The sequence below is a fragment of the Eutrigla gurnardus genome (assembly GCF_963514095.1).
Source record: "Eutrigla gurnardus genome assembly, chromosome: 11".
Lineage (NCBI taxonomy): Eukaryota > Metazoa > Chordata > Actinopteri > Perciformes > Triglidae > Eutrigla > Eutrigla gurnardus.
Window position 1 is genome coordinate 17,584,141 of NC_139925.1, and position 24,534 is coordinate 17,608,674.

The 24,534-nt window shown below is 40.5% G+C and overlaps 1 protein-coding gene across 1 annotated transcript; it reads right to left on the minus strand.

The window, feature by feature from the left end:
- Positions 1 to 23,088: 23,088 nt before the first annotated feature.
- Positions 23,089 to 24,297, minus strand: LOC311020721 (uncharacterized protein; the record flags this gene model as incomplete). The annotated part of the gene is made up of 5 exons (XM_084020927.1): positions 23,089 to 23,208; positions 23,332 to 23,397; positions 23,469 to 23,527; positions 23,609 to 23,797; positions 24,228 to 24,297. 5 exons carry the CDS (start codon positions 24,295 to 24,297, stop codon positions 23,089 to 23,091), a joined length of 504 nt encoding a protein of 167 aa, XP_083877053.1.
- Positions 24,298 to 24,534: the final 237 nt, after the last annotated feature.

The window sequence follows — 24,534 nt, forward strand, 5'->3', positions numbered from 1 at the left end:
ATGGTAAACAATCCTGTCGGGTATGAAATGTCGTCATGCAACGTGGTTTGGTAACAGAGTTATATCATGGTTTTTAGTGTATTAACGATGTCATTAACTAAAATGGAGCAAAAATAGATTTGAAAACCTTTTGCTAGATTTTTCCTAAATTCACGAAGTTAGCATTAAACAGTGACTCGTCTGCATATTTAAACATACAATTTCAGAAAACTAAAGATCCAAAAAATTAAGGAATGGAAGCAATCAAGTGGGGAAGATTCATGTTGTCTCACCTCACCTTTTAATTCATATTTTGAAGGCCTTTTTGTCATTATTTTTTTCTCATGCACCACTTCAGTAACACATACACCCACATTTCCAGTTTAATTTCTATCTATACTGGAGGTATTGTGAAGGTTTTTACAGAGGATGTCAATAATACCCTTGTTTGTAGAGCATTTTATTCCTAAAAACATGTTTGAAAATGGCTGCTGACAGTGTATCGTCAGTATTTTCTGATTTATGGAACGATCAATAAAATGAAACAAGAATCCTGAATCTGCCTTTAACCCATGTTCATTTTTCTGTTCTGGAATTGTGCACATTAGCACATATTTGTTGATATAATGCCTATTTAAACATACATTTTCAGAAACAAACAGCAAAACTACTAAGTTGGGTTTAGGAGAAAAATATCATGGTTTGAACATGAAACACAAACATGTTGTGAATACATTACACAGCATGTGGCCGACGGTGAAAGTAAAACGTTACATTATGAACATAAAGGAGACATGAACACTGGTCTCCTTGGTTGAAAGTCATGTGTTTGACTCTTTGTTATGTGTTGTTATATACTATGTGCTCACACTCTGGGAACATGGCGTGGGAGGGTTCACAGTACTTGAAAGCCCGGAGCGTCTCATACAGAAGCTCAGCGGCGCCTTGTCAGTATCAGACACTGATGGGCATGACAAAGTGTCAGTATTTGATAAGTTGGGAGTGAGACCTAGCTGCCCTTTCCTTTCTCTTATGATTGAAATGAAGCAGAAATTACATCAAACACATGTTTATCTAATAGTATTAATCAGCGAAGTAGAATGACTGCAAACTCACCAATATTTATTTATTTGTTCATTTGTTTATTTCGGGCATGTCAATTAAATCGTCATCACACTTCATCTTTGTTCAAGTAATACAATACACATGGCCGAAAGGGAAAGCAGGAGAAACCAAAGCTTATCTAGTCCCGCCCCCATTACCCACAGGATAAAATCTTCATCATAATCTTTTCTTATCTTTTGCATTTTACATTTTGACATAACATTTTCTTTTACTTATGGCATTTTGACATAACATGTTACAGCAGTAGGTAGTATACAGAGCTGAAGTCTAGCTCTAGATAGTACATACAGATTACGTGTGTATTAGACCAGTCTCCAATAGAGTGACCTTAGTGTGTCGATTTAGAGGGCTCAGTTGAGTTCTTCACAGCTCAGAACTTCTGATCGCTCACAGTAGTGTCACAGTAGTGTCACAGTTTGTACTCGTACCTAATTTATCTCCACATTGTTGATACACATTATAACAACATCCTGCTATGTACAACTGACATTGGCCTTGGACCATACAAGTTTCTGGTTCAACTTATTGTTTGGGTACAGAATGTTTTTTTGTTATGCTCCCATGCCGTCTCAACACAGTGTCTGCTGATTCGTGCCTCTGACCTTTACATTCATTGAAGTCTTCTATTTTTGAGTCTGGTGCTCTGTAAACACAGCTTACAACTATATTTTTACCTTTCGTTACACAGATTTCAATTGTCACACATTCCAATAAGTGATCCACAGCTTTAGACATGTTTTGTACTGTCTCATACTTGATGTTACTGTCAATGAATAGGGCCACTCCTCCTCCGCCTTTGTTTCTCCTGTTTACACATAAAAGATTATATCCATCCAGGAAAAAATCTGTGCCTTTGTCATGTTGAAATAGAAAGTGGTTGTCCGGGTCAATTCCTTCATTTGGGTCAGATAAGGTATGATTCACATGTTGATTAATGAGCTCCACACTATCTTGCTCAGCAATCCTTTCAGATATTCTCATCATACTTTCAGTCTGTGTAAGAACCATTGAACTTTGCTGTGCTGTAGTTATGGAGTGTTTGTGAGCCATACCTTAGTTATCGTATTTCTCCAACTCATCCTTACTCCTGATCTGGATTATTTTAACTTCTTCTGCTGATACTCCATTTGTTTTGCTGTAGATTCTGCAGTTTGCCGTCCAGGTGTGTTGTATCTTGCCATCCTTCCTCAGTTGGCGAGCTTTTCTGGCGATGTCTGCGTTCTTTTTGGTGAGGTTCTCGTTGATGTAGATGTCCGAGTCTTTGAGCTTCCGGCCCTGCTTCAGCAGTGCAGTCTTGTATTTTCTGTTGGTGAATTTCAGCACAACAGCTTGAGTTACAGACTCTCTCCTTCGGGGTAAGAGGTGACATACTTCAACGTTGTCGAAATTCACCACGATGCCTTTGCTAGTCAGGAACTCAGACACCTGCATCTCCACAGATTTGATCTCAGATTCATTAGGCTCCGGGGCTGCATCCGCAGCCGCCCTTGCGTAGGTTGGAGGCTTGATTTTGAGGCCAGTCACAATCACCTCATTCAGTTTTCCCTGTTGGTCCAGCTCCTCCACTCTGTTTCCCAGCTCCTTTATCAGCTCGTCTTTCTTCGCATTCTCCTCCCGGAGTTGTTTGATTTCAGCCATCGCCTTTTGGAGAGGTTCCATCTTTTTCTTCATATCTATCAGCTCCGCCATCAGTTCTTCTTCCATTCTTCATCAGTTCTTCTTTCATTGCCACCAGGCTTTCGTTCAATGAGTCCCACTTAGAGTCAGCTTCAGGGCTCTCCTCACACCTTGGGTTGTGTCTAGTAGGCTTCGGCATTGTCTCCTCAGCTCAGCACACGCTGTTCACTCGACCTTCCTCAGTGAGTTGTGTAATATCTCACCATTAACCAGCCATTGTATACAAATTTCAGTTGAATAATAATTTCCATCTCATAGACATCTAAAAACCTTCAAACATGTCCCCAGTCATTGAACAGTGTCTGAAGAATTACCTGAGCTGCATCTTTCTGTATGCTCAAATTACAAAACATATTTTAATGGAAGCCAGCATGACGAATATGTGCTACATTCAACAGTTTCATGGGTCCACAGGCTTCAATAGGATCTGTTCAAGCTGCAGCAGTAATGTTATGTTCCTCTCAAAGCAGATGACGTGCCGGTTATCAATGAAAAAAAAAAAAACACATTCACACTGTTAAACACTGCTAGAGAGAGAGAAAAAAAGAAAGAAATTTAATTGTAACAAAATTTGCTGTACCTGCAAATAGGTTTTGTTTATTTAGTTAGTCTGAGTGACCTCTATGTCATCTGTCAGATTAACTTATTGTAAAGGTTATCTGATGTCTATATAAATTATTCAAATGTATAAATGAAGTCATCACTTAATTAACTTAAATGTATTTGTCAGAATGCTCTAATCGTCAGGGTAATGAGAGAATAATAACCTGGGCTGAAGAAATTAATAAAAGAAATTAAACTGTGACGGTAACCTTGAGTTATCTGTCAAAAGGTTATAAGACAAGAAATGTAGCCAATCCATGTCAAATCTGACAGTTGATATTTGTCATCATCCCAACCAGTGTTGCCACAGTTACTTTGAAAAAGTAATCCGACTACTGACTACTGACTACTCCTTTTACTGACTACTTGATTTTAAAATTAACTAAGTTAGATTACAAGTTACTTTATTAGTTTCATTCAACAGCTGCCGACTACCGATTTTGCCAATACTCACTTTATTGACGTGCTTTTTTTAACAGTAACATCAACAATGTATCCACTGACATTTTAAGTTGCACTTGAAAACTATTTCCTGAATGAAAATACATGTTTTGTATATATATATTAGGGCTGTCAAAAGATTGATTTTTTTAATCGCGATTAATCGCATTTTGTCCATAGTTAACTCGCGATTAATCGCACATTTTTTTTCTTCTAAATGTACCTTAATGTATTTTTTTCATATTCTTAATACTTTTAACAACATAAGGGCAAATATAATCTCCAGTGAGTGCAACCGTGTTAGCTTGTCCCAGCGCCTCCTCCACTTTAGCTTTCTCGTCAGTGTACAGGTCGTGTATCTTACCAACGGTAGTTCCCCTGGAAGGCAGGTTATATGTGCTGTCGTTGGATGCTATATGAATTATTTCAAGCAGACCATCATCCTCCACAATGTTAATCGGCCTGCAAGCTGTAGCCACCCATTTCGCTATCGCTGTTGTGAGCTGGTTGCTTGTAGACTTGTCAAGGTGCCTTGTTTGAAATGTATCCAGGGTCGTCTGTTTTGGCCGAGGGGGCGGCGGTGGGCTCTCTGCATCTGCCGTGTGTTTGGCTTGCAAGTGATATCTCAGACTGGACGTACTTCTATGGTAGCTCATTTCATACCCACAGTACGCGCAGATGACTTTGGTCCTATCGACTGAACCATCCGGCAGTCTTTTGAAGGTGAATTTGCCGTTCACAAGTCCTTTCTCCATTTCTTCGCTTCCTCCTTTGTCCCGTAGTGGCGCCAATCCTGCTTCTTCTTCTTCTGCCTCCCTCTGGATCAAGACTACAGGTGCCACCGACGGCCATAAATCATACAATGCGCGTTTTTTTTTTTTTTTTTAAATACCGAGCGTTAATCGCGCGTTAAAAAAATTAACAGCATTAAGAGGAAGTTTAACTTTGACAGCCCTAATATATATATATATATATAAAATAAAGACAGTCTTTCTTGACTTCACTTAACTTAAATAATTATTTTGCATATTGTAATGGCAGTAACATTTTATGAATATTGAACCAGCATTAGAGCAGCAAGGAGTGTTTTTTTATGGAACAAAGGATGAGCACAGTCCTCAAGTATGAGCGGCGTGATGACGAAGGGAGGGGGCGGGGCCAGCAAGCAGCGAGACATTTCTCCACTAAACACTCTCAAGAGAGACTCCGCTCGCATTTCAGCACAGACTGAGTTGGCAGGAGCTCCGTGAAATCGAGAACTCGTCTTGTTTTTTCAAGTTTGACGTTGTATTCTTGAAAGTAGACAACACTTTGTTGTTAACACAGAGTGTACAACGAACCTTTATGTTGCCATCTTTTGCTGAGATGAAGGCAAGGCAAGGCAAGGCAACTTTATTTGTATAGCACATTTCATACACAAGGCAGACTCAAAGTGCTTCACATCATAAAACAAAGTGAGAAGAAAAAAAGAAAAAAAAATAGAAGAATTAAAAGAAAATAATAAAAATTTTAAAAATGCATTACAGAAAGAAAATAGAATAAAAACATATTTGCAATAATTAAAAACAGTGCAGACATTAAAAGATTTAGCAGAAAGCTATGGTGAACATAAAAGTTTTCAGTCTAGTTTTAAAAGTGGTCAGAGTTGGGGCAAGTCTTACATCTTCAGGAAGTTTATTCCAGCCATTTGTTGCATAGTGACTAAATGATGCTCTCCCGTGATTGTTGTTTACTCTGGGAATCACTAACAGATTGGTCTCAGAAGATCTTAGTGGTCTAGAAGGCTTATGTAGTGGGAGCATATCAGTGATATACTTCGGTCCTAGACCATGTAGTGATTTATATGTGAGCAGGAGGATTTTGAAATCAATCCTCTGACATACAGGGAGCCAATGTAAGGATTTAAGAATTGGTGTAATGTGCTCACATTTTTTGGTCTTTGTAAGAACTCTAGCAGCAGCGTTCTGAACAAGCTGTAGCTGCCTGACAGTTTTTTTCGGAAGACCTGCAAGGAGACCATTACAGTAGTCTAGCCTACTAGTAATAAAGGCATGTACAAGTTTTTCTAAGTCTTGAGCTGACATGAGCCCTCTAAGTCTTGCTACATTTTTTAGGTGATAGTAGGCTGATTTTGTTACTGATTTAACGTGACTGTCGAAATGTAAATCAGAATCCATAATAACCCCAAGATTTCTGGCTTTGTTTGAGGTTTTCAGGGACAGAGAGTGAAGGTGTTGAATTACTTTAAACCTTTCTTTTTTAGCACCAAAAACAATTATCTCAGTTTTGTCCTCATTTAGTTGTAGGAAGTTTTGGCACATCCAGTCTTTGACTTGCTCAATGCACTGGCACAGAAGATCTATGGGGCGATAGTCGTTTGGTGATAGTGCTACATAGATTTGGGTGTCATCGGCATAGCAATGGTGGTCAATGTTATTATTTTGCATGATTTGTCCTAGTGGGAGCATGTAGATGTTGAATAAAGTTGGCCCCAAGATTGAACCTTGGGGGACTCCACACGTTACATTGGTAGGTTCTGATACAAAGTCGCCAATGGAAACAAAATAGTTCCTATCTTGTAGATATGACTTGAACCAGTTTAAGACTGTGCCTGAGAGCCCCACCCAGTTTTCCAACCTGTCCAAGAGTATTGAGTGGTCGACAGTGTCAAATGCAGCACTGAGGTCTAATAGCATTAATATTGAAGTTTTGCCAGAGTCTGTGTTAAGACGGATGTCATTTACAACTTTAATAAGGGCCGTCTCGGTGCTATGAAAAGGTCGAAATCCTGACTGGAAGTTGTTGTGGCAGCCAGTTGAAGCCAGGAAGTGATTTAGTTGTTGGAGGACAACTTTCTCAATTATTTTACTTATGAAGGGTAGATTTGAAATTGATCTGTAGTTGTTGATAATAGAGGCATCTAGGCTCCGCTTTTTTAGAAGAGGTTTAATGACTGCAGTTTTGAAGGCCTTTGGGAAATGAAGTCGAAAATAATGCTTGTATTTCCAGCTGGAAAATGCGTATCTTTCCCCCTCCATTGTTTACGTTTCTGCAGGTATAGCCTACTACACGCGACCGTCCGTGAAGGTGTCGGCTAACCTACGTCACCCCCGAGACGCAAGAAGAAAGCAAATCTTTTTTTTTACTGACAAAAATAGTAACGCGCCGTGTATTTGGATAAGTAACTTTAATCTGACTACTGGTTTGGCAATAGTAGCGCGTTAGACTACTCGTTACTGAAAAAAGTAGTCCGACTACAGTAACGCGTTACTAAGTAGCGCGTTAGTGGCATCACTGATCCCAACGCTCAACATAGCATGTATTTGTGTGTGTGTGCGCTTCAGTTATGTGAGCACAAAACTTTGTGTTGGTTCATTTGTTACCTGAACATACTTTTCTCTTTACCTCCTCTTCTGCCTCACCTGTCACTTTCTCAATGCTGATATGAGATTAAAGGTCAACACACTCTAATTCAGCTCTTTGACAGGTCATGGAAAGGCGAAGCATGATGCCTGGGTAACCTGCAGTGATTTAGTTCTTTATGCATTTTTTAATTGGAGATGCATTGTGATATAAGGAGCTACAAGGAGTTTTTTTTTTTAATCCAGGTTATTATTTCATAATGTTGCCACTGGCTATGAATGCTGGATACTTAATACTGTAGTGTTTGTGAGATGAGTTTGATTTTCCAGAAACGACACCATTGCTTTTAATTTATTTCCATATAGTATGAACAGTACATGTCATACATTTGTGTACTTTAAGCTCACAGTCTTGATACAGATGCACAATAAACTGATAGAAATGGAAACCAGTGGCATTTTACCTTTTCAAGTATCTATAGCACTGTGGTGAGTCGAAAATTGATTATGGAGTAATATACACATTCATGACATTCAGAGAATTAATATAGAAGCTAACTATATACTTTGTAAACATATGATAGAGGTATGTCTACCGTGGCAGAAAATGAAGTTGCTGTTAGCACTGTTAGCTACGAGCTGCCAGCTCAGCAAGAGAACAGAAATGCTTCCAATCTTATATGTAAAGAAATGTTACGTATTAAATGTTGGCAATGACCTCACACTAAACGTCTAAAATTGAGGATTGAACTTCTTTCTTTTTACTCTGCTAAAATTAATAGTCAATCACAAATTATGTCTCCACAGCATCGTCTTTGGTAATGCTTCTCCTCAGTGTCTCTTCTTACATCTGGTTGTTAGTACGCCATTCAGCATCCCTCTTCTGCCCCTGTCAGAGACAATCCCCACAGGAGCACAGGAAAGTCATCTGCACCAGGCCTGCAGGCACAGCCAGGTTGGCTGCCTCATAAATTTACCAAACACACTCTCTTTGTTATGCATTGCTCTACCCAAGGGACGAGAATGGTGTATGGTGTATAGTGAGGTGAGCCCGACGTCTTCTCACATATGAAGAAATACAGCTCTTCTCAGAAAAAAAAGTGTTCAACTGTGCAGTTTAAAATCTAAGTCCAGTCATGAGTATCAGAGTTTTAAATTTGATTTAGCAGAGAATGTTTCCCCAGACTGCCTCTGTGTAGATAAGTAGTTGTATGAAGATGTTCTTTGCATATTTAAATGATCATTTGAATGTCTGACAGTCATTCTATATTTATTTATGTGGAGCAAACACATACTCATTCACAAAAAAGGTGAGTTTGGTTGTAGTTATAAGTGCATATACAATCATAAAATTATTTTGCGCAGTATCTTTGTCATTGTTTTAGTAATGATTATTATTAATACACATTTTAGAAAAATGCCATAATTTTCACATTGTACAAAATGTGCACGTCTAATTATACACATGTACAGTACACTTATTGCAAAATGTACATGGTCTTTCTCGATGTAAACTCAAATAAAACTAAATTAAAATCAGTCTGCTAATGACAATGCAGTGCCAACAACAAGCCTTCCCTTTGTGGTGAAAATGCTCTTGCCAGAAGCTGCAGCCGTGTTTGGGAGGCATGAGACCAGTTAATCATCGATGATTGGTGAGACAGTGTAGGGACCGTTTCATTTGATGCTCTGGAATAGGCATGTCAAATGCAAAAATGTCAGTTTCTAACTTGATCAAGCTTAATTGATGCAACCATAATTGCAATTAACGCAGGATTCATTTTCAGCACTGAAACTCCACAACGCTGATTTGGGAACGAGAAGGTACTTAAGAATCTGTACTCCAACAGATAAAGCAGCAAAGCCACAAGGGAAATGTTTTCACATCTTTACAATATCAGTGATTAGTTATTGTTAAGTTGGATTGACCACATATGAATGCACTGGACATTTGATCATGAGCTATTTAACTAGGGGTGTAACAATACATTTTTAAAATGATACTATACATATCATTTTCTATGGTTCTGATACGATTCAAGGTCAATATTTGGCTTCCTAGAAGGATACGATATGATTCAGTGAATTGAAATCAATACAGTCGGACCCCAGGAAGAATAGCGGCAGCATTTGCTGCAGCTAATGGGGATCCTAATAAACTAACTAAACTAAACTAACTAACTAACTAAACTCAACTAAACAGTAACTTTTTTTTTGCCAAAAATTCAACCAGTGTTTCCGTGGGAAGAAAAAATACCTGAATGGATACTGGACAGTGCTGGTGAGGATTTCTAGTATCTCTTGTCAAGGAATTGGCAGGGGTAGTATAATTATGGATATAAAACTAGAAAACAATGATTATTGGCAAATAAATTCACCTTTTATTTGAAAATATGCACTTTTTTATATTGAAAAAGGAGAACTGAACACCATGCACCTGCCTCGGTACCGGTTGTGTTTCTGGTCCTTTAACGATTCAGAAAAAACGGAGACCAGTTCTCAAAACTATGCTCGACCGGAGACAGTGAGACAGGACCAGTATCTTACGGTGCGAGGGGAGACAGGTACAGCAACTTTCTGTACGAAAAAAACGATCGACAGTTGTTTTTTTAGACACTCAAGTCATTCTGCTTGATTACTTTTGCTCACAAACATTCAGCAAAGAAGAGACCAGGGTCAGAGCCAATCAGAGACGAAGGCCCGCCCCTACTCGGCCTCTGATAGGCTCAAACCATGGTGATTCATCTCTGTATGCTGTGAGGAAAAAAACATTAAGAGACACATAAACAGACCAGCTGAATGTTAGGAGCAACTGTGCAACCAAGTAACATATTTAGCCACACTTCACTGATATTTGATCGCATGTGCACCCAAAATGAACGCACTCTGGAGCCCTGCTTAATATCGATACAATCGATTATTACGTTGCAAATCGATTTTGTATCGATTTGATCGCATGTGCACCCAAAATGAACGCACTCTGGAGCCCTGCTTAATATCGATACAATCGATTATTACGTTGCAAATCGATTTTGTATCGATTTGATCGCATGTGCACCCAAAATGAACGCACTCTGGAGCCCTGGGGCCCGTTTCACAAAGCAGGTTCAACAAACTCTGAACCTAACCCTGAACTCTGAGTTGATCAACTCTGAGATGGGCAACTCTGAGTTTTCGGTTTCAGAACAGCGGTTTTGAATTAGTTCAGTCAACTCTGAGTATGTAAACTCTGAGTTACGCGCGTGCCTGCCGACTCTACAAAGCCATCATCAATGGAGCTCCGATACTACGATTCACCATGGCAACCGGGAGAGCGTTAGATATTACCGACTGTTTATGTAGAAAATGAGCATATCCTGAGAAAGCGGAGCCACGTAACTGCAGCAAAATAGCGATACTTGGCGTGGCAGACAATTACTGCCCGATCTAATGTGTATAACTGAATGAAACAGCCGATTGATCTAAAGGTAATAACTGTTCATTTTCAGCTTTGCAGAGGGACACTGTGGTGTAACGGTTAGCAATGCTGCCCACGGTGCAGGCGACAGGGGTTCAACTCCCGTAGTTCACAAAGTAGCGCAATGAATAAATTATCATTTTCATTGGGTGTAATCCCCCCAGGCACAGAAAGAAAGTGGCTTCAGTTGAAAATTAAGCATAAGAATATTGCGCAAATACGTTGACTAAGGTATATGATTTCATCATATTTCACATATTAAACAGTAAATATAAGCAGGTATTTCAACACAGGAATGTACTTAAACATTTCATAAATCTCCGGTGCGCAAAAAAAGCTAGCTCCGCAAAGAATCTGGTTGCGGATTATGTCCGCGATATGAAATGTTGAAAATGTCGGAGAATATTGTTTAGATAATATCTAATGTGATTGAAAGGAAAGGTAATCAAAATCCTCTCCCGACGCAAAGCTGCTAGAATCACTTTTATTTCCATATCGATTAGGTTGACGATGAACGGACGGCACAAAGGAGTTGGTTCAGATTCCGGAAAAAGGCGGAGACATGTAGGTAGAAACTCAGGGTTTGTTGAAGCAAACCTGCTAGCGAGCAGGTTAGGTTCACGGAGTATGTTACCCGGGTAACTGACTCAGATTTATGCTGAACTGGCTTTGTGAAACCGAAAAACCAGAGTTTCCCTCATCTCAGGGTTAACTAACTCAAGGTTGTTACTAAACCTGCTTTGTGAAATGGACCCATGGTTAATATCGATACAATCGATTATTACGTTGCAAATCGATTTTGTATCGATGTTTGTCCCCAGTTAAGGACAACTTGCCGAGCACCTATCGATGTAGTTGGATCAGAGGAATAAAAATTGATGTGACGATATAGTAGATGAATTGTTACACCCCTATATTTAACCCTTCTGCTCCCATAAAAGAAAGGCATCATCATTCCTCATCCACCACGATCCCTGGTGGTTGAAGTTTTCGTCCAGGATACCTCTCCTCACCCATCCCACCAGCGATTCGGAGAAGAAGCAGCCCAGCAGCTCCACCACAAAACATATTCTCACACCCAACATACAAAATACATAGTCTTGGTCAAACTTTGACACTCGGGGTTCCTCAAGCATCAGTAAGGCTCAGGAAAAGATGGTGTTTTGGTTAACATACATTTTGTTGAGTAAAATATGTAAATGTGTAGTATTAGTAAGGTAAAATAAGTCCATACTACTGTTAATTCGTCCTCCCTACTACACAGAGGCAGAAAAGCCATCTGGATATAAGGAGAAACACTGTGTGAGTATATAAATTTCAGCTATGGTGCAATACTAAGGTACCTAAACATGTGACATATAATGAAAACGGAACATTTAACCATGAAACCCATGCAAAATATTTACTCCAAAATAGAATTAGTTCCAAATTAGTAACAGTTCTTCTTAAAGTCATCTTTGCTGCTTTGCTAATACAGAAACTAAAGAAATGTTTGCAGTACTTCAAAATTATTAAATACCAACTTTATTTGAAAGATAAAGAGCAGTTTTATATGTTCACATTACATGCATACCCTTTTATTGAAAGCAGCTATAGATGAATAGATAAATGAATAGGAATATGAATACATTGTACATTACATTATTCATAAATGTCCCATTTACAAGACATTGGCTCCTCACTGATGTTTGATGTTTTGCTGTAGGCATGTGTTGTATGCATGAGCTGAGCTGAAGAAATCCAGTGGAGCTAAATATGCAGCAGACACGGCTTGTTCAGAAACACATAAGAACAGGTTTTAGTTTATTGCACACAGTCTGTGTTCTCCTGCTTTCTCTGTGCCATTAGCCCCAGGCTCATGGGCAGTGAAGGAGGGAGTCAAGATGACTGACAGTGTAACAGGAGAACTCGCCCAAATGTGCAGAAGGTGGCAGGTCAAGCAAACCACATCGCTTCTCAGCAAAATGTTTTCAGAATTCGATTTTATCAATCTATGCAGGGAAAGTCTGTTTTTACATGGCCTCGGGTATACATAGGAATTTTGTGCCCAAGGACACTGCCAATGTTCAAACAGGACCTGATACAAAATGTTGGCACGAAAAAGGAAGCACACTATATAATTAAGAATTTCCTGTTTAAATTGACACTAAAAGGCTTAGCCCAAACTGAAAACCAGCCCCAGAGAAGAAAAGCCTAAGTATGTGGACACATAATTATTGCGAAATCATTCGGAAGGAACCTGGATCCTTAATACAGTATGATACATATCTGCCAAGAGATATAAAACCTAAAAAGCACACTTCATACTATCTGTAACTGTGCAACATTACCACTAAAATGAGAACGAGTTGAAAACATACAGGCCTATGCCACAGTGTGGATGATACTTTCCTCCCTTCCATCCATCAACCTTGATCACAGAGCTGCTGGTTATATTGGTTCATTTTTCAACAAATCCCAAAGGTAAGGAAGGGTGGGAAAAGAAAAGTGAAGTAAAATGGATGAAGAAAAAAATCCAATCTGCTGCAAAATTAATGTAATTTTCCCTATATTGTATTTCGAAAGGGGCATTCTTATATGTCAAACACTGATAAGATAATAGTTAGATTAACACATCCCTCAGTCTCTCAACTTCCCCCATAACAAACAAAAAAATGAGAAAAATAAAAGATCTAAAACAGGTTGAATTTAGTCTTCTCCGCAGTGATAGGAGGAAATGGATCCATGTGATCAAAAGCCTCCGGAGAACTTTGTGCATTGCGGCTCCCTGCGGTTTTACAGTAGCAGCTCCTGGAGAGACCACATCAGCTAACACTCCTCTTTGCAGTGTCACCATCACCACCCGCCTGGTGAAGATCCTGCAGCTGTGGGTTTCTCCGGAATGATCAATGAGTGCTTTGAGACGAGGAAGGTGGCAGCCTCCCGCACTGAAAACCAACATAGACTTTGTCATTGATGTGAATTAAAGGGTAATAAATGGTTTGATCTGTAAATTGTGGTGTGTGTGTGTGTGTGTGCGTGCTTGCCATGTTTAATTTGTAGGAAAATAAGGACGATATTAAAATATGTATACCAATGTGTATTAATATACAAATTTAATACCTGCTCTCGTAAAAATGGGCACCATCTGTTGGTCGGACAGAACCTTATAGAGTTCACTTTAATGACTCTAATGACCACTTATTAATTAATTAATTAACAATCAATCAATACAATTTAATAAATCAGTCTCATTTCCTCAGATCATAAGCCCTTGAAATAGGGATATTTGCATTCTGCGCAGGAGAAATATCAACAGACAACAGCAGTTCTAATTTATTGATTAACTAAAGTTTAAACAAAGTGAATAAAATAATAACAGATATGTAACAGAAGCACCAATACAACACAAGAAATATAACTGGGAAAGCAGTTACCAACACATCTAAAACATTTGGCAAAAAGGCGAGTGTGTTTCTCCTCAGAATTTGGACTTCTTCTGGAACTGTTAGCGGCGATCTGCGGTAGCTTCGTAGCGGGTGTTGTCTCGCCGGAATCCGTATCAGTTGATGAGCTGTCTTCTCCGTGAGCTTGACTGTGGGTGACTATTCAAATAGCACCGATCAATATACTAAATCTAGCGGCCGTCGCTTGATTTAAGTTCAACAAAAAAAAATTCTGTGCAAAAACGAAAAGACTAAAAATGCAAAAATGAAGAATCTTACGACAAAAGAAACTAGCTAATAAAGAAGTAGTAAAAGTTTGGAACTAGAAAAAGGGAAGAAGATGAAGCAGGCAAGAGCAAGCAAGCAAGAGCTAGAGGGCAAGAGCAAGCGTACAACTGTATACACGTAGCTTTTATGTTGACCGATGGGGCGCATCCAGGACGGACCCGTTCGAGTTACAGTCCGAAATCTATATGATTAAACTAATATAAATGCAATCCTATAACTATACGTTTGAACACATAATCTGACCATGGTCAAAGCTCGTCTCTTGAATCACATTGCAAATAACAACAGAATCATGTCGAAGTAAATGAAACATTAGTTATCACATTTCTTTGTATGGTGTCTCTGAAGGTCTGTGTCCTCCTCACATTTGGAGATGTGTTGAGATGTTTTTGAGGCTTCAATTTAGGAGTTCAAAAATCTCCTAATCGGGCAGGTTTTGAGGTCGTAAAGACCTTTTGCGCCAGTCCAGTGATCTGGACGAGAGTGTGATTTCAGCTGGCGTGAGGAGACTCTTGTCTGTGCCTCCTCTCCATGTCCTCCAGTTGTGGAAAGTTCATCCTCTGTTTATTAATCAAATTAAAAATCAGTGTGAAAGAATCATGAAGCTGTTGTTCCTACAAATGTCAACATCCTTTTTTTTGGTGGGTATTTAAAGGTAAAAGTGACTGAATGTAGTATGTAAAGCGCCTTGAGTAGCTAGTTAGCTAGAAAAGTGCTATATAAATGCAGGTCCATTTACCATTCCAACTCACTCCTGCAGCTTTAGTGTACTATAAGAGCACTTGATGTATAAAAACTTTGAGAGTCTGTTTGGGCTGTGCAGGAGCAGTATTCAACCAGTGTTCATGTTATGCAACTAAAAGTAAAAGGTTGACATTTTGTCATATGGGTCACTTGCTCTGTGACTCGTCTGTCACTCACCGGTGATGTGAGTCTCTATTCTTCTCCTAAACCTAAAACCTCCTATCCTTATTTTGAAGGGACACTAGACATGTACCGTGGCACTTCATGTCAATCTTACCTTCCAAGGGGCACTGACCAACTATAGTAACTTTACCTGTCTATTTGATATTGGCTAGGGGTAGCGTACAGTGGTTTTACCAAACATCATTTGTGAAAACAGCTGCTGGAAACTAGGCTGATTAGTGTGCTTAGTCCGAAACTTCCATTTAAGGTCTTACCAAAATATTAGCTAAAAAATGCTACAGAAGCTGACAATTCTGTCACAAGTAATCTAATATATTATGTCAATTGTACTTGTTAGGAAGAAATCCTGTTTTTTTAATAATTTAATTTCTAGGAAAATGGTCATTCATATTTTTTGCAAAGGTTTACTGCCTGCCTATTGTATATTGTATTATATTTTAGTGTTCATGTGGTTGCATCTGCCACTTATTGTGTCAGGTTATGCAGCAGAAAGCCCATACAATTGCTGCTTTCTGTTTACTTGTTATGGTTATTCCCTCTGTAAAATTTCCAATTTTATGAAAAGGTGATTTTTTTTCTGGCTCAGGCCCTGGAGTGCGATGTAAAAGCTTGGTTTAGGAAACATCCTCCCGCCTGCCAGGTGACAAAGCAGAGCTGCCCACAGCTCTAGACCTGAAAGGGAGATGGACAAATGCAAAAAAAAAAAATGGGGTTGAACTCATCCCCACGAGGCAGGATGACAGTTGCAAGGGTATTATTTTTGCCAACAACCACAGCATGAGCTCATGACCTTCTGCACACATTTGGTGTAAATATGTGTATTCTATGCATGCATTTGCATATGTCTGTCAGACACCCGATGATGCCTCCAACTCAGATCAGTCTTTCTTTTCCTGGGAATATGACCAGCCAGTGCTAAGATATTCAAAGCATTAGGAAGCTCTCAGGCACGCACAAAACGATGGATTATTCATCGTGCATTCCAGTGAAGAAGTTGACTTTATCTGGTCATTGCTGGTTGTCCAGGGTCTCGCTGTTGTTTTTGTCAAGACAAGAATCAGTTGTAATCGAATATAAATATAATTCCATATCGTAGTGATCATTATTCCAAATCAGCTGACAGGAAACCTTAAACGGTATGATATCAAGGCTGTTTTTTTCCGATAACAGACTCTGCGTGACAGAAAATCAGAATCCTGGCTCGATGGCACTCCTCGGCAGGCAACTTCTCATTGATGTCTGCACAGCATGAAATGGTTAATGACCCGCAATTCTGGCACTAATGACCAGCCCAATGGTCAAATTGCTAGTATTGCAAGTGTTCCTAATGTTTTATCTGCGTTGGAGACACGAGCATTGGCGAAGGCTTTAATATCAGAATGCAAATGGAAAATAAAATATGGCATCCATTGTCATTTACACAACACACTTCTAGGAATCTGTTAATTCAGTACTACAAGAATACTGGAATTAAACTGTATATCTATATAAATAATCAGTTTATTCGAAATTCGCTTTCAGGATTTTTGGTTTCGGAACAAATGGGGAAACCAAACGATGTTGCAAATGACATCTGGTAGACTGAATCAAGGGGAACTAAAATTGTGTCTTTGAGGTGGCTACCATATACGTGAATAACACACTATACATGAATACATGTTGTAAAAGGGATCTGGCTGTGCACAAAGTGGCAAAGTGAAAATATGTGCAAGTGTTTTCCTTTATATGCCAATGGCAGTTGAAATTGATAAATGCTTGAAGATGTTTGTCTCTGACTTCATATCAATGAGCTGACATGATGCATTTGGATGAATTATGAAGCATAAATACAGCATCAGGGGGGTTCTTCACAGCCATCACCAGTAAATGCATACTGTATGTGGGCATCATTAAAAATACAGATATCTAAGAAATGAACGAAAGAACCAGATGGGAATTCTCCAGAATAACAGTGGCCACATTCAATGATAATCAAAAAAAAAAAAAAAAAGATAATTGATACCGTATGGTATGATCGTCAGAGTAACCGCACCTCAACCAATTTCCTGACACATTGCACATTCTCCCATGGGTGTTGGTTGCTATATTCGTTTTAAGATATGGCTACAAAGAGAGACCACCAATAATTATTTCCCCCTCTACTCCACTTAATCAACATGCCAGATCTTTGTCATCAATAATCAATGTGTTTGTGTGTGGGTTTTTCTTCATTAGATGGATTATTTACCTGGGGAGAATCATCAACAACAAAAAAATAGGAGACTAGCATTCAAAACTAGGATTCAGGAAGGAAGTTGTATGTGAGCTTGCGTGTGTGTGTGTGTCAGGGGACGTGTGTGTGTTCTGTGCCATTAATGTGCTAACGGCGACATTGATTGAATGCTCACATGGCATTGATATTGATCCCTTTACGCTCTGTAACCCGCTTATGATGAATGTGTCAGTAGCTGTTGGATGCCCTGTCTTTATACTCTCTGCCACAGGAAGATCTATCAGCATGCAATTAGCATGTTGATGGCATCGGAGTGTGCTCAATGCCGCTACTGCGCATGCACAGATGGATCAGCAGAGCGAGGGAGAAGGAGCAGACTTGCCTCTGCATTATTTAACAGGATGATCGTGGATGCTGGCAGTGTTAGCCTGGCACTGTCTGGATGATGGGATTCTGCAGCAGCGGTCGACACATCATTTCAGCTCCACTGTGCCATGAGAAGCAGAAGCATGTAGAAGTAAGCGAAGCAGCGCCCACACCTTTGCACAGCGCCCGGGGGCGATTTTCAGGAGTCCACCCTCGTCTCTGCATTTACATGAGATAGCATCTGTCACCCTGATGCATTGCTTTTGGTCCTGGTGATAACATGGATAATGAGAATATAAGTAAGCAAGCATCAGTCAAGTGGTTGACTGCTTTTCAGCCTGGCAGCTGAGATTTACTATGAGGACTCTTGGGTCAACAGGACCACTCAAGGATTAGAGTTCCAAAAACAGTGGGATTATTTAATAACCATCGAGACAAATGAGTCACACAAAGGGTCGCTCACTCCGTGTGTTACCTAGTTATGCGGATCATTCTGTAATGATCTGATCTTCGAGGAAATTATTTCTTACACAGAGAAGCTTTGAACATTCAACTTTAAAGGTATACTTAAATGTCTGTCTAGTAACACCATCAAGAAAAATGTTGGTGATAGAAATAAATTTTTTCTTCATGTCATTGTGCCTGCACCATTTTTTTTCTGTCAGGGGAGGCAACATTATGTGACAGAAAGAAAGTTAGGTTGAGGAAATAAAACATGTTTGGGATCAAAATAACTATGTACAGTTAGGTTTAGGCAACAAAATCTCTTAGTTGTGCTTTGGAAAATCGTCATGAATGTGTCACTTCACAACAACACGTTGGGAGTATCGAACACCGGTCTCATGGTTGTAAGTCCTGTCTTGTAGTGTGGATCAGTCATGGGTAGTCTTTCTCAATATTTAATTACTTCACTCTGGCCATTGCATAGTCATGTGGATGCATTTCATTTTTGTGTCCACCACAGAAACATAATCCCAATTGAAAATCCACTGGAATTGTTTAGTGACTCATCCCTCCTAAATGCATCCTCACAGAGCTGCTGGCATGGCTATATTGTTGGTTCTTGTTTTAATGAAGTTTAGCAGAAGTTCAGTCAGGGAGACTCTCCTTTCTACTTTTTCATTAATTCACGATCTCTCTGTCTCTCTCTCTCTACCTGACTTATCTTCTATCAGCTGATTATGAGCTTCCTAAGCCAATCATATCATCAACGTTGAAAACTGCCTGCCACATTATCTTTATCTTAAGATGCCTCTGGCTCATGTGTTTGTTGGTGTGTATGTTGGAGTCCTTAAAAAGAGAGTCTTTGAAAGCTTCATCATAAGCAACTGGACTTGCCTTAGGTTTTGAAGACGTTTTGCCTCTCATCCAAGAGGCTTCTTCAGTTTTTACTTTTCTAGCTGACTATCTTACTTGATGTTGTTGTCCACCGTGAATGCTGTGAATCTGTGAATGCTTTAACCTCCTGTTGTTTGATTTTGTCGTCCATGTAGCTGAAGCAGTGGCTGGGAACAGTTCCACTGAAGGATTGCAGGGCTCTGCTTTTTATCTCTGTGCTTCTGCCTGTGGAATGTACAATATGGGTTTCTATGGGCTCAACGGTGTCTCATGTAGTGGCAGCACCACTCATTCAGTGGAAATGCTCCCAGCCACTGGTTCAAATACGTGGACACATGGGTCAAAATCAAAAGACAGGAGGTTAAAGCATTCACAGGCCACATCAATGCAGTGGACAACAACATCAAGTTCACCCAGGAGGATGTCAGAAGAAATAGTCTGGCCTCTTTGGTAGTGCACATTCAAGATGACAGGAGCCTCCACATCGAAATTTACAGGAAACCCACACACTGATCAATACCTGTGTTTTCACTCACACCACCCACTGGAACACAGCTTAGTGGTCATCAGAACCCTCCAGCATCGGGGCCAACATGTACCCACAAGGACAGAGTAAAGGAGAAAAAGCAAAAACACACCAGGGAAGCTCTAAAGACTTGTGGATACCCTAACTGGGCTTTCATCAACAAAACAAAGAGACACAACAGAGACAGAAGAACACAACAAAAAATGCAACTTGTCATTCCATACGTGTGTGTCTCTGAGAAACTCAGGAGGATATTCAACTAACACCACATCCCTGTGAACTTCAAGCCCAGCAGCACCCCGAGGCAAAAGCTTGTCCACACCAAAGACTAAATATCTAGGCACAAGCTGGACATTGTGGTGTATGTTGTCCAATGCAGTGAGCAATACACAGACCTGTACATTGGGGAAACTAACAACCACTGCACAAACGCATGGCACAACATGGGAATAGAAGGTTCTCAGGTCTGGGGTCCGTTTCACAAAGCAGGTTTAGTGAAAACTCTGAGTCTGTTAACCCTGAAATCAGGGAAACTCTGAGTTTTCCGTTTCACAAAGGGAGGTAACTCAAACCAGAGAAAGAGGGGTAACTCTAGCCTGTTTCACAGAGAGAGGTAACTTAACCTCTCGGTCAGTTACCATGGTAACATACTCTTTGAACCTAACCTGGTCGGGACCAGGTTTTTCCTCAACAAACCTCGAGTTTCTCTCTGTCTCCGCCTTCTTTCAGCCACACACGGTATTTGATTTCTTCATTCATTCAGTCGGCAGGCGAGTTTTGGCGTACTATAGTTCTGCCGTGTGTTTGTGAGTAAATCATTGCAAGATCAGTCAGTACCCGTACATTATAATTTTTTTTAGGTGGCGACTATTTTCACTATCATGGCATGTCCTTTTGATAATGATCCCGTGGATGAAGGCGCAGTATTACTGCGCAGAGAATTAAACATTCGTCGGGAGATGATTATCAGACCGTGCCTAGATGTTCTTGCATTTCCAGACAATTATCTTTTTGAGTGCTACCGTTTCACATCACAGTCATGCTCTCACATCCCAGCAGGTATTATGTGTTGCGCTGCGTTTTTTGGCAAACGGGAGTTTTTTGTACAACGTCGGAGATGCAGAGCACTTGAGTAAGGCAACTGTATACAGAGCGGTCAGGAAAGTGTGCCTCGCGCTGAAACAGCTACTGCCTGTTTTTGTCGTTTTCCCTGGGCACAAACCCGTCAGAGCCATCAAGGAGGAGTTCCACATGATTGCAGGTGAATGATGTAGAGATCCATTAAATTAATATTAAATAATATTCTGTTAATGACATTGTGCTGCAACCTCAGACTGGGATTATTAATTTTAATTTATTTCAGGATTTCCCAGTGTGATTGGATGCATAGATGGCACTCACATCCCCATCAGGGCTCCAGCACATAATGAAGTGGATTATGTGAATAGGAAGTCCATTCACAGCATAAATGTGCAGGTACATGTAGATTGAGTATACTGTTTCAAAATGATGAAGACTGCATCATAATTCAACATCTGTCATTCTCTGCACTGTCAAGATCGTATGTGATGCTGCACACATAATTTCCAATGTGGAGGCCAAGTGGCCTGGGTCTGTTCATGACTCGAGAATGTATAGCGAGTCTAACCTGAGCAACAGGCTGCAACGTGGTAAGCAGCCTAATGATTTGCACAATACTGTATAACTCACTTGTCTCCCTCCTTTTAATATACTCTACTATACATAACAGGAGAGTTTGATGGCCATCTGCTGGGTGACCGGGGTTACCCATGCCAGCCGAGACTGCTGACCCCGTACCCTGAACCAGGCCACCAACAGAACTTCAACCGGGCTCACTGCAGGACGAGAGCCCGGGTTGAGATGACCATAGGCCTGCTGAAAGCCCGTTTCCAGTGCCTACGTCACCTCAGGGTGACCCCTGAGAGGGCCTGTGATATTATTGTGGCATGTGTTGTTCTTCATAATATTGCTACTATTAGAAGAGAGCAAAACCCTGCCCTACAAATTGAAGACCCTGATTATGACGACTCCATCCACCTGTCAGCTATGCAGGACGGCAGAGCAGTCAGGGACACAATATGCCATCATCACTTCAGTGACTGAGTCACCATCGTCACCACTAGGGGTGGGGAAAAAAATCGATATTGCAATATATTGTTGTGCTCTCTGTCGCAATAAATAAATTGATACACTGACGGCAAATATCGATATTTTGGGTCTACGGGTTTTTTTAGACTCCCGTCGGTGCGTCTAAGCGTTTACGGTTCTCCGGAGCGGATCCGCGGGGGCCGCCCGCTGCCCGGTCTGATTGCCTATTTACGGGCAGGATTTCGAGCGGCGCGCTAGAGTTTAGAGGCTCACGGACTCACGGACTCTGGCATCGGGTACCCCGAGGCGGAGGAGGAGGGTCCGCCGACGTGACCCGCCGGGCTCCCCGCCAGCGCTGCCCTCGTTTCCCCCGCTAGAGCAGCACCGGTTCAAAAATGAGCGTCATGCGCGAATGACGCGAATGAAGCGAATGAAGCGAATAGTCCACAATGATCAAGCGGCGCGATACACGCGTCTCACGTGATTGTATTCGCGTCTATCGCGTCCGTCTAACTTCCCAGGTACTGGATGGGTGAACATAACTCTGCACATAATTGGTTGCATACTGAAATGTGCCCAATATTTCATTTAATTCTGATGTTATTCTTATCTTGTTTAGCTATTGTTAAACTAAAACGGGCCCAAGTTTACATAAAACAAGTTGCTACTGACTTTTCAGTATCAGAAAGCACTGTCCTGGTTTACATAAGACATGTTATTAATGTTCATGCACTTTAATGTGTCCAGCTGGAAAGTGTTTATTCATTTGTACATGGAATTTATTTGTTATGCATATTTTTTCTTTTTCAGTCACATATCGTGATATATCGTTGATGAAATTTCTTGCAATATATTGAATATCGCAGATATCGTGTATCGTGATATTATCGTTATCGTGGGCCAAATATCGTCACAGTATCGAATCGTGAGTTACCAGTATCGTCCCACCCCTAGTCACCACCACCACCACCACCGTCAAATAAAGACATATTACACATTTAATTTGGTCTTCTTTATTTCCTGCAAATACAAGATCTAGTTTAGTTAATGTTCCAATAGTTAACATAATTAACACAATTCACCTGCGACCATGTACCAACCTCTAACTTGTGCTCCAGTATTTGAATTTCCAAGTCTGCCTTCCTAATCTGCCGATCCAAGTACTTAATTTCCATGTCTGTTTTAAATTTTTTCAGCAGGGGAATTTTATATATTTCTTTGACGGGTTAATGGGAATACATACAAGGAGGACATTATACAGTTGCACATGAATTCCACAGAATGAATCTCTGGTGTTTACTGAACATCCATCTCACTGTGTCAATCTGTGCAGTGGAAGTTGAGGGACCCTCCTGCTGCTGCCCAGCCATGCCCTGTTAAAAAAGGATGAGAATGTGTTAATACTTCAGTGTAGGCTAAATGTCACTCTATATACAACCACAATGTTAAGAAATGTAAATGGGAAGAGAACTATCAGTAATATATCAAGATGTTACCTCTATAGGCCTTTCTGGATCCCCCTCGGTAAAGGCAGCAGACACCGTTTCCTCATACTCTTCATCCTAGATGAGTGATACGTTTCAGTATATTTAAACTACCATTTGACAAAATCTTTGGAGTATTGCCTACTTACAGTCGCAAGGTCTGCTGTGGCGTGAGGGGGCTCCACCAGGCAGACAGCACCATCAGAATCTGTTGGGACAAAATTAAAAACAAAGTCATGAAATAAATAGGCTTTAGATAGATAGAGATAGATAGATCTAGGCATAATACATTTTATGAAAGCACTTGTGTCTTGGGGGGTGAGCGCAGAGGATGAGCTCCCTCCCGGGATTCCCTCTGCCACTGGCCTTCCTAAATTTTGGCTTAGAGCCAGCTCCTCTGCCTCCGTTAGAGGTGGCGGTGCGGGGCCACCCCCCGTTTTACAGGCGTCCGCTTTCTTTCTGTTGGCTGAGTAGAAGTCTGTGTTAGTTTAAATAGCCTATATATTTAACAGAACATGATACAGATGAGAAGGCATTTATGTGTGTGATAACAACATTATGTCGGGGATAAACAACTGTACAGTCAAACAGCCACTTAATATTTAGCTACTTTACAATGTAAAACATAATCAAAATGAGGTACCGCCGTGAGATTATGCCGAGGTCTTACCTGTTTGAACAATGTTTTTATGTTTCATCTTCAGCTGCTGCCAAGTTCGCGTCTCCCCCGTGGGATTGCACCTAAATGAAATTAATTAATAGGCTGCCACTCAGTGTCACCCTGTAATATTATTGTGATGCAAAGGACTACATTAAAACTTACGCATCGACCCGAGCAGCAATTTTCTCCCACGGCGTCTCCCTCTCTTTAGCTGCTGCAGCGGTGTTACACTTTTCGTCAAACTCACCGTATGAGCGCATTAGGATTTCTAGCTCAAGTGGGGTGAAAAATGTCGCCCGCCGCTTCCCCGTTGCCATGGTGACTCGTCGAATCGGAGCTCCATTGATGCAGTCTTTTTATACTTGTGGTGCACGAGCTTAACTCCAGGTGAAACTTCTCCGAGTTGATCAAACTAACTCAAATCAGCTGTTCTGGAACCGAAAACTCAGAGTTTCCTATCTCAGAGTAGATCAACTCAGAGTTAAGGGTTACACTCAGAGTTTGTTGAACCTGCTTTGTGAAACGGACCCCTGGACTCTTGAGAGAGGTGTTAA